This window comes from Watersipora subatra, chromosome 7, assembly GCF_963576615.1.
Source record: "Watersipora subatra chromosome 7, tzWatSuba1.1, whole genome shotgun sequence".
NCBI lineage: Eukaryota > Metazoa > Bryozoa > Gymnolaemata > Cheilostomatida > Watersiporidae > Watersipora > Watersipora subatra.
The window spans coordinates 35,075,852-35,086,667 of NC_088714.1; the positions used below are offsets into that span (position 1 = coordinate 35,075,852).

Here is a 10,816-nt window from a genome sequence, read left to right on the forward strand (position 1 = left end):
AACCATTTTTGCGGCTTTTGTAAACGCTAATAATTATACGCCGTAAGATTTTAAACTTTCCAAGAATGCATTTAGTAATAACAACTACACATATTGTGAAGGTGATTGCTATTTAATTCACCACTTGGGTAGCATGACAAACCTTTTCTGACACCTATACCCTCTAAATAATTTTATAGGCTTTTGCTTAAAGCTTTCTATAATTCATAGCCAATGGCCTAATAGCTCACAAAATAGAAGTTAGTTTCTACAATCTGAACGTATGCATATATGTCTTGCCCATTTTTTATCTGGTTAAACTACATGAGCTAGAAACTAAACACTTATACACACCGCCAGTCTTATCGCTGTCTGAGCATTTTTGAGTACAAACATATGTGACTAACTGAACCTTGTTTAGTGTTCCTTAAAACTTATCATTGCACAAATAGTTTTTAGAAAGCGCTCTGTTAACTCGACTTCTACTTTTGAGTTCGGAGTTTTACTAAAAAAGGTTATCTCCGTTTATGTTTTGAAACACATCTAATAGGTCACTTCTACCTGAAAATTCAGCTTTGCCAAAGCTCGACTCTCTAGAGAATTTCATTGTCATTACCATACTTTCACCAGAGTGAAAATCTATTTTTGACAACTTTGTAACAAGCTAATGAGCCAGTACTGGATAGAAGGGTGAAGACAGCCAATGGTAATTGACTACAGTCTATTTAACTTTATTACCACTGGCTGTCGTCACCCTTCTACTTGACCGCAACCTCAAACCAACTAACCTCCTGATTAGCATTAAAATCAGCGGGCATCCTTGGACTCACTGACCTTGCTGCTGATATTACTTATGGTGTTAGTGGATAGTAATCTACCTTTCTTTTTGGCCTTAAGCAAGTTCCATTAGTTCCAGAGCTTGGAATGGTCGACAATTATTTTTGTGTTCGTTACTTCTATAATTATTCTCATGCCAGCTCATCTCTCTCTGAGCAGAAAATTCTGCTTGGGCCCTTCAAGTGCAGTACTTTCAAGACCAGTACTGAAAGAGCTGAGCTGCATGCCTTCTCCATAGTTGCACCTCAGCTACCCCAGGTAGTTCTAAATTTCTGCCATCAGCTCCTCTTAAAGGTTGAATTCCTACAAAATTCACATTACAGTTATTTGGTATCAAAAGATTCACCATGTCTCACTCTGCTGTGTTGTATATGCAAAATATGTGGAAATGTAATAACAAGCTCTTAAAAGCTCAAAAGCGAATAGTTAATCGCAGCCATCACGAAAACACTGTAGATTGGAAAAGGAAACAGATTGGTACTTGATAGCATTATGAGATAATATGAGACAAGATAAACTTTGAAGTCAAGGTAAAACTAGTAATTTGCAAATGCCTGTGGCAAGATGTGTGATATTTGTTTTTCAGTTTCTGTTAGTTTTCTTCTATTTTACATCACAAGAGGAATGCCTGCTTTACTTTAGTCAGCCATTCAAACAGTTCACTTTTTCATGAAACGCTTAGGTTTAAGGTCTCTAGTTTCCTGCTAATGCTAGCCAAAATGTTATAAATACCGGCAACAGAAACGCAAAAAAAACTATTTACACTCCCTTAACAGTCTAGCAGAACTCATCAAATACACAGCTGCTAAAATTTTGCAAGATTTGATAGTTGAAAGCCCAAAAATTATGATTATCATTTGAATGTCTGTTAGCACAATAACATGTTTAGCAGCAAGTTCTTGTGAATGTTTCCTTGCCAGTGTTGCAACTGGCAAGGAGCATACAAAAGGACTTGCATTTTTAGCATATTTGAATTATATATACATTTTATATACTTTATATATTATATATATATATAAAGCACATAAATTTGCATATGTTGTTTATATGTTTTAGCCAAATACGTAATAGATAAATACAAATATCAATTGCTGGGAATACATTTTCTCAGTAGGTAATTAATGTTTCGCGTGGTAAAAGTGACACTATATACTCGACCATGATATTTCATCGATAGGTTATCGATGGAGAGCGGATATCCACTGTGACCACTAGTTTAATCATCAACTTTTAACAACAGATACACAGTTCATTTTATATCGTTTGGCTGGTTTTAACAGATACAATTAAATCAGTATAAGTTGCCTCGGCTTGTTGACCCTTTCTACGCCAACTACCGTATGGTAATACAACGTAATCGTGTCAACAGAATCTAAGCTGGCTAGTTATTTAATATTTATATGGTTGTAAAACAATCATTTACCATTTTGTCAAGTATTTTCTGAATCACAGAAAGTGAACAAATGTATATGTCCTTGTGGCATTGAGTATTCAGTGAATTCTGCAGAATACATGTGAAAACCTGATACCTTTTTCGATATGATATGGAAAAAGTGTTTCAGTTAATACCCTGCGTGTTTCCTCATTTCTTTATAAACTGTTTCAAGAAGAATTTAAAGCAGCTTGTGCACCTGCCCTAAAGATTACTAATCATTCAGATTAGATTTTAAATCAAGTTTTTATTTCAAGTTTTTAATTTAAGTTGCAATTATTTGCATAAATAGGCAGATAATTGCAAAATTTTGTTACTTTATAAAAATCTTGTTGGCCTTTCTCATCGAATAGTTATTCACCATGTACTTGTAGTGGTTTCCACACTATAGGCCTTGGCAGTTGGAATATTTGATACACGTAAATTACAATACTCCTTTAATGATTTAACAACGTTTGATATGTAATACTTTGGAAAAGTAAAAAATCATCTTGCATATTGGCTTAATAATATACCGGTACATCCATTAAAAAGAAGGGTTTGTACCTTGATAGAAAGTGTGGGCCTGTCAGTTGATTCTTCTTGATACTCAAACCTTTTCAAAGTTGACATTTCAGGCACTGCTGTGGATTTGGTTATTATCTGTCATCCTTATAACTGGTTAGTACATTTTAGACAGACCTTTGACTAGCTGAGGATGGAGTATTCTATGGTGAAAGGTGGAAAATTGTCATTCAAAGGTGAAAAAAAGAAAAGGTGACTATTTCATTCCCCTTTTATAGCCTGTGTGTATTTGCTCATGAATTAAATTCAAGTTATGTGCTAAAAATTTATTGAGCAGTTATCATTTTTTCCTGTGTATATTAACTAATACGTATGTAAGTTTCTCATTTTTTCAAAAATAGTAGGTCCATAAAGTTTTCTGATAGTTGCAGATGTTGCATGTATTTGAGATATGTTTGGTTTATGCCGTGCAATTTATTTTAAATACTTCATTGTCTCCTACAATCTTTGTGTTTCAAGTGGGGCCATGTTGTACCAGCTGTACCACATGTTTTACCATCTGTACCACATGTTGTACCAGCTGTACTACATGTTGTACCAGCTGTACTACATGTTGTACCAGCTGTACCAGTGTCTCTTACCGTGTTTCAGATAATTCATAAAGTTTTATGAATTTTTATCCCATATGCTAGCTATTGTCTTGTTGTGTTTAGTTGATGGTTAAATGTTGCTTGTTGTGTTTAGTTGATGGTTAAAGGTTGCTTGTTGTGTTTAGTTGATGATTAAATGTTGCTTGTTGTGTTTAGTTGATGGTTAAATGTTGCTTGTTGTGTTTAGTTGATGATTAAATGTTGCTTGTTGTGTTTAGTTGATGGTTAAATGTTGCTTGTTGTGTTTAGTGTTTTATTAAGAGTTTGCTGTTGCAGCAAGAAACATAAGAAAGCAAAAAAGAGAAAACATGAGGAAAAAGGAGAAGGCAGTCATTCCCTCCAACAACATCTCATAGAGGAAGATACTAAGAAACATGGTAGATATCAGGACTATGTTGGCTTGGTATTTGGAGTTGTTCTCTTTTTTTCTATACAATAGCACATTCAAAGTCGGAGTCAAATTCTTTTTTAACCAAGTGTGCATGTTTCTAATTATTAAAAACTAGCACCCTAGCGGTCTAGTGTGATAGTATATGCTCAATAAGTCTAACGTCATAGAATGTGGATATTTGGTGCAGTATGTAGCGTGTGTGTTAGTATCAGTAGTAGCATGCCGGGTGGTGAAGCCGAAGGTCGCAGGTTATAATCCCATGTAATGCAGTCTTTTTTCCAACCCCAATCATGGTGTCAGACGGATGGCCACAGCTCTTATTATAGCAAAAATTTGAATGGGTTTCTAGTTGATTTCTCAGTATCTGGATGTGTGACGATCACTTACTTACAGTTTGTGGTAAGGCGTTATGCTGCAATATTAAGTAAACCAGCCCTAAATCGTGCAAGAAACTAATTTACAGCGGACCCTCGCCATACGATTTTAATTCATTCCGTTGTCTGCATGGTAAGGTGAAAATGTCATGTCGAAAGGTACAGAAACCCGTAGTAATCAGTTAATGCAAACACCTCCTGGTAAAAATCATCAAAATTTTACATACCAATACTATTTTTAATTAAAAATATTTTACGCTAATGTGCTGTACATATTGAAAATTAGTAACAAAATAGTATGTTTACCGTAGTAACTATCGTTACCTACAGTAACTTTAGTGTATTTAGTGTTTATGATCTGTAATAAAATGTAACATTACAATGTACCATGTGCAGTACGTACCGTAGGGAGTTCTTATCTTTGAGACAGATGTATAACATAAACTTTGAATTAAACTTAAAGCACATTAATTACATAATTTTTTTATTGTATATTTCAATACATTAGAGTCTGGGCTTTAGAATGAGCTATTGTTTGCCATGGTGAGACAGACATTGGTTGGTGTTTATAGGATTTCCCCAGAGCTCTACCGCAGATATGTTTACTGACATAGGCTCGGAAATTGTGACGTCACAATTTTCATATGCGGTGTTGTGTGCTCTTACCGCCTATTTTATTGCTTACCGCTTATATTTATCAACTACGATAATGACGCTAGTGTCAGGTGAAGATAGGACAACTCCAGAGAAACAATGAAGATGACAAAGGAATCTGTCATTAGTTCTCCATGTACAGATTATTTCTATGATAAATAACCCAGATTCAAAGCACCATACTATGTTTTCCCGATGATATTATGCACTAGCCCTCTCATTTTATTGTGATGTTGAAGGTCGCGACTGAGGCTAATTAGTTTCAAGCATTGCATGGTCTCGCGAAAGTGCGATTGACATATAGTCCTAGGGCCACGCAACTACAGGTCACAATTTAATCGATGTGATTTCATCACCTTTATCAACGACAGTACATTTAGTGAAGCATAATTAATTAACCCAGAACATGGGTTTGTATTGGTCGGGCGTTAGCACGATCCCGGACATTGTTGATTATCTAGAATCCTAGTTTATTATTCGCGCTCTTCGGGTTTAACAGCACCGATTGTCACAGAAAAGCGCAGCCTCAATGGCAGTGAAAGGGATCGACTACCTAAGGCTAAATAATAATTGTGACATCACATTTTGAGAACCTGAACCAAGTGTTTTTTTTTGCAGGACATACTTTTGACACCCTGTTTTTCATGGTTCTATTATTCTTTGTGTATTGAATATAGGCTCATTCGAAAGCCAAGACTCTGATGTATTGAAATATATAATAAAAAAATTATGTAATTTATGTGCTTTAAATGAATTTAGCTTACTAAACACATACTTAAGGCTAAGTTTTAGTATGTATTTTACTAAACTTCAACTTTGTCATCATCTAAAATTTTATTACCTATTTGCTTCCGGTTTCTTCTCACAATAACTTTTATTGCTGAACTGAGAGAGAGCGAGCATAGTGTCTCTTTTAGGCGTTGTGGAAGGGATTTTGGCGAATAGCATATCGGTATCTTTATTATTCCGAAGTATTCAGCACACCGAGTGCCAAATTTGAATTGCAAGAGAAATGTTTGTCGATATCGTATTGCAAAAACAATGTCGTATGGCGGGGACAAAAAAAACAATGTGTTCTGCATCGTAAGACGAAAAAATCGTATATCAGAGACATCAGAACCCAGGGATGCACTGTATCTGGTATCTACAATAAAAGCTTTAATTGAACACCATAATATCAATTGATCAGTAAAAAAGTTTCCACAGAATCGTATTAATAATGACTCGGTTACATCAATAACAATTCTTTCGTTGCTTCTGTTCGTATCGAAGTCCGTTTTCCAAGTTGAAAGCTTTTTGGTTTTTTCGTTAAAATTCTGAAAGCAATAGATAAAAATAATTGATAACTGTATCCGGCTAATAGTAGTTCCTTGTTTAACACGGTCTTGTTACGTACTTCGACGTAGTTGAAAAACAGTCGAAAAATAGCCATTCATTTACGATGGTATATGAATGACTATTTTTAGGCTGAAAGTTGTGCTTAGCGAGGTAAACTTATAGGCATTTGTGCGAAATGCTATGCTTGAAAGCTTTGATCTGCTAAAAAATTGTTCGGACGCTAATATCGACTAGTTCAGCAGAGAAGAGTTGAGGTCAGAAGACATTGTGGAAGGTATTGGGCACCCTGAAGAAAATGTTTGTTTCATCAAAAGCAACAATCAGAACGCGGCTGGCCAAGCAAACGATAGATTTTGTAGTATTTCATACATTATCATTCTATAACTTATTAGTTTGCAGATTTATAGCATATTATTTGATAGCACCCTTGCATTCATCTTAACTCGGATTACAATGGATAGACGCTTATAACTGCTCTCCTATCACATATAATGAAATGAAAATTTAAAGCACCAACTAATTGCAAAGCAGGGCACAGGCTATAATATCATTGCAGGTTAATTGAAATCAATGTATATCAGCTGGTGGGGATATTTCTCGGCTTCCCAATGCATATTTATTTAGAGATCTTTGACAGGTTCAAGTTAGCAGATTTATTGCATCCAAAAGGCTTAATGTCGCTCTGCCTGAAGAAGAGTGCAAAATATCGGCGACATTCGCTTCTCCCATAAGAGGATTAAATTTATCTTACAAAAGTTCTGACGAGCTATTTAAAAAATACAACGTCAGCCTCTATTTGAACGCCACCTTCATTTGACCGCCACTGCAGGGAAACGGAAAATAGAGCGCCCTGGCGTTCAAATAGAGGTTTTACGGTGTATGTAGAGAGAGGATATATGTGATTCAGAACTGTTTTTCTATTAGATGCGTTGCTCACTTATATTTACATGCTTAGGTGGATGGTGGGTATGTCAGAAGATGGAGGAAATCACGGGTTCTGTCTGCATCGAGATAGGTCCTCAGTCGTACATATCGGCTCTTGACAGTGGCCTTTTCACTGTTGGTGCCCCAAGAGATGAAGGTAAGCATGCACCTATCAGTCCTTATTTTATCGAGTTACTCTTTAAGGTAACAAAACTTGTTGACCTCAACTACGCTCACAGCTATGTTAGATTAGATACATATCTTGCAATTGTCTTATTGTATGATACATTCAGGTCCTGCTACCGTCTTCTTTCAATGAATGAAATAATTAATTATTTGAGGGCATGTAATTGCTATGTTGGTCATGACTTATAGTTGCTAAATTTGTCATGACTTATAGTTGCTATATTAGTCATGACTTATAGTTGCTATGTTAGGCATGACTTATAGTTGCTATGTTAGTCATGACTTATAGTTGCTATGTAAAGGTAGGGCCACACGAGACAAAATTCTCACGAAATCGGCGAAATTTGGACGAAATGATTCGTACGAATTGACATTTGGACGAATTCGTCCATCGTTGGTTGCGCACGATGAACGAATCCTGAATTGGACGAAACGTCAGAAATTCCTACGAATCGTTGTTTGGTTGGTCGGTTGAAAAGCTTAGTTGAATGTTGAAGGTCGTTTTCTTTGGCGCATATCCAGAAAGATTGAAACGGAATCGGCTTCAATTTATCACCGCGTTCTGATTGGCTAGTTGAAAGTTAGTTTCGTACGAATCCGTGGTGGGGAAACTCCGTGTGGCAGGTCAGAAATTTCGTACTAATGGAATTTCCCAGATTAGCTGAAACTACACGATACGTGTGGCCCTACCTTTAGTCATGACTTATAGTTGCTATGTTAGTCATGACTTATAGTGGCTATGTCAGTCATGTTATTAATTTTACTCAGCTCTCTGCAGGCTCTGGGCCAGCTCCTGAGGAAGTTCTCATGGCTCTAAGAATTCTTGACACAGAGAAAGTTTCCCTTAAGTCTGGCTTCGATAAGTATCTTTCGACTGATGAGCATGGCAAAGTTCAAGGCCGTTCCGATGCCATTGGTGTGAGAGAGCAGTGGGAACCCATATTCCAGGATGTGCGTAACAGTTACGTAGCCTTTTATCTCTACTTCATTTCTTGTGTTACCTAAAATTATTTATGACCATTGTGTTTAGAGTTGTAAGATCTGTTTCAGACCCCTGTATTGCTCACTGCTGAAAAGGACTGATTTCCGGTGACCACTGATGTTCAGTAGCGGTCTGTAGTGGGGACCACTGCTGTTCAGTGGCGGTCTGTAGTGGGGACCACTACAGACTGCTGCTGTTCAGTAGGGTCTGCAGTGGTCCCTACTGTCCACTGCTGTTCAGTACCGGTCTGTAGGGGACAGTCGTGGTCAGTAGGAACCACTACAGACATCTACTGAGCAGCAGTGGTCAGTACTGGTCAGCAGGGACCACTACAACACTACACCTACTGACCACTGCTGTTCAGTACCAGTCTGTAGTGGTCCCAGCTGACCAGTACTGATCATTTCTGACGAGTACAAACCTAAATAAACTCAAATAAAATCTTGTTTTAAACTTTGTAGCTAGCGCGCCAGCTTGATTACTTGAAGTTGTCTTTTCCTGTCTGACTGGTATGTTGACGTCTGTTGTTTGTGAAGCTAGGGTGTTACTATGCATGCTTATCATGAAGCTGATAGCATGAAGTAGGATGTTTGGTAGATTAGGACTAGAGTTGTATTCTTTCAAAGTTACAATAGTTCATTCAGCTTCATGATAGCTCAGTTCCATAAAGTAGTTTATTCTTCCCTATCATGTGTACTGTCACATATTACAGTTATAGCCTCAATTACTGCGTCTAGCAGTTTTCTTCCCGGAACATGTTTCTCTCTATTTCTCCCTCCAGATTTCTAGGTTAACAAATCCGTGTTGATGTTTTGCTGCTGATCTTTCAGGGTCGTATGGCTTTCCTTGGTAGCAATGGCAGGTTTATGGGTGTGGATGAGGAGGGAGACATTGTATGCAAGAGTAAAGTGGCAGGACCAGCGGAGTTTGTACAGGTGTGTGTAGATGTCTGTCGCTCGCGGTATGACACTCGCAGTATTGTACTTAGCGGTGAGTAGTCTTGGAGGCTCCTCATTTGCTTTTTTGTGCTGTAAGTTTATACTTCAAAAGCAAAATTTCTAAAAATACAGTTTTTTATGATTTAAAGCAGCTTGACTTTGAAAAAGGTGGAAAAAAACAAGGATTTGTCTATTTCTATTTGCACTGCTAGTAATCATGGATGTTGAAATAGTAACTTGTTGAAATTAATTATCCTTAAAGAGACAGATAGTTCAACAACTTATTTAATTCATATAAGGTGCCTGGCTATAACGTTACCGCTATACATATTGTAATAAAACAGCATCAATTTGTTGACACTTGTTATCAGAGTTCAAGTAAAACCCTCCACATGTACTCTATAGCGGTATGTGTGGAATATTTGTAGAGGTTCCTAACATTTTTAGCCTCCAGCATCTCAACAATGAAAAATAAATTAATTTTTGTTGTTAAAGGTGTTTCTCTTTATTTTGCAAGGTTAGGTCTAATGTGAGTAGGGAAGTGGATCCCCTGGCAAACGTGCCTGTTGAAGAGCGGGGTGGCAAAGTATATGACACAGAAGTTAATTATGTGTAAGTATTCACTGACTGACCCAGGAGTATTTACTGACTGACCCAGGAGTATTTACTGACTGACCCAGGAGTTTTTACTGACTGACCCAGGAGTTTTAGTAAACTTGCACATTTGCTTTTTTAAATCATCTCTGCCCGCGGTTACTATAATTATACATCAAGGATACGTGGTCATCCGCTTATTATGAGCAGATAATTCCAGTCCAGATAACTTATCCTTATCTCTAGCAAACATTTGTTATGAACGCTTTGCTTAAACATGTTATCTAGTAACTTGATATCTAGTAATTAAGTTGTCAGTGTAACGTAACCAAGCATGGAATTATTTGTGTGATGTTTGTTGCTTTAGGACTCTGTACACCAGCTAAATTAATCCTCTTTAGGTTGTTATTCTTTGTTTCCATTTCTTAGTTGTTATTCTGTTATTGAGCTCGGTGAAGGCCAAAGTGTCCGACTAAGTGACTCGGCTCTCTATATAATACTATAATACAATACAATAAAATAACATAATACAATAGTATAATAAAATATTGTAATAATATAATCCCTTTGTGTACATACTAATGCTTTGTGTAGACTTGTCTTTAAGTTGTTGTCTTATTTGATTGCAGTAAGAAGTTTCAAAGCTTTCAAGATCGGCGGCTTCGGGTTAACCAGGAAGACCGGACAGACCTAAAGAGAGCCAAAAGAGCTGGCACACTCCATGAGGTGATGCTTGACCGCAGAGAGAAAATGAAGGCTGATCGATACTGTAAATAGACTGAAAACGGCTCTCTGATTCCATGAACATCTAGGCTCTTAATATGTTCTATATACAGTTGTTACTGTTTGCACAACGCGTCACTTTGTAGTTTACTTCTGCATATGTACTTATGTAGTCCGATGTATAAATGCCAAATGTGTATGAGGCGAAAACTTTGCATTAAATTATAAATTAATGCCATCATTGTCCTACCATCCATTTGTTAGCTCATGGGAGAATGCTATTTATCACACTTTGATTGATGGCATACTA

General features: G+C 36.9%; 1 protein-coding gene across 1 annotated transcript; it reads left to right on the forward strand.

The window, feature by feature from the left end:
* The first annotated feature begins 2,918 nt into the window (after nucleotides 1-2,918).
* Nucleotides 2,919-10,749, forward strand: LOC137399487 (protein FRG1-like). The gene is made up of 7 exons (XM_068085622.1): nucleotides 2,919-3,004; nucleotides 3,679-3,779; nucleotides 7,115-7,240; nucleotides 8,048-8,220; nucleotides 9,082-9,186; nucleotides 9,707-9,801; nucleotides 10,413-10,749. The coding sequence occupies exons 1-7, from the start codon at nucleotides 2,946-2,948 to the stop codon at nucleotides 10,558-10,560; spliced, it is 807 nt and encodes a 268-aa protein (XP_067941723.1). The 5' UTR covers nucleotides 2,919-2,945; the 3' UTR covers nucleotides 10,561-10,749.
* The last annotated feature ends 67 nt before the right edge of the window (nucleotides 10,750-10,816 follow it).

What these genes read in the sequence shown, in the direction of transcription:
- LOC137399487 (XM_068085622.1), top strand. Translation starts at nt 2,946, where the DNA reads ATGGAGTATTCTATGGTGAAAGGTGGAAAATTGTCATTCAAAGGTGAA. An exon ending in GACCAGCGGAGTTTGTACAG is followed by an intron (nt 9,187 to 9,706) that starts GTGTGTGTAGAT and finishes TTATTTTGCAAG; the next exon opens with GTTAGGTCTAATGTGAGTAG. An exon ending in GACACAGAAGTTAATTATGT is followed by an intron (nt 9,802 to 10,412) that starts GTAAGTATTCAC and finishes ATTTGATTGCAG; the next exon opens with TAAGAAGTTTCAAAGCTTTC.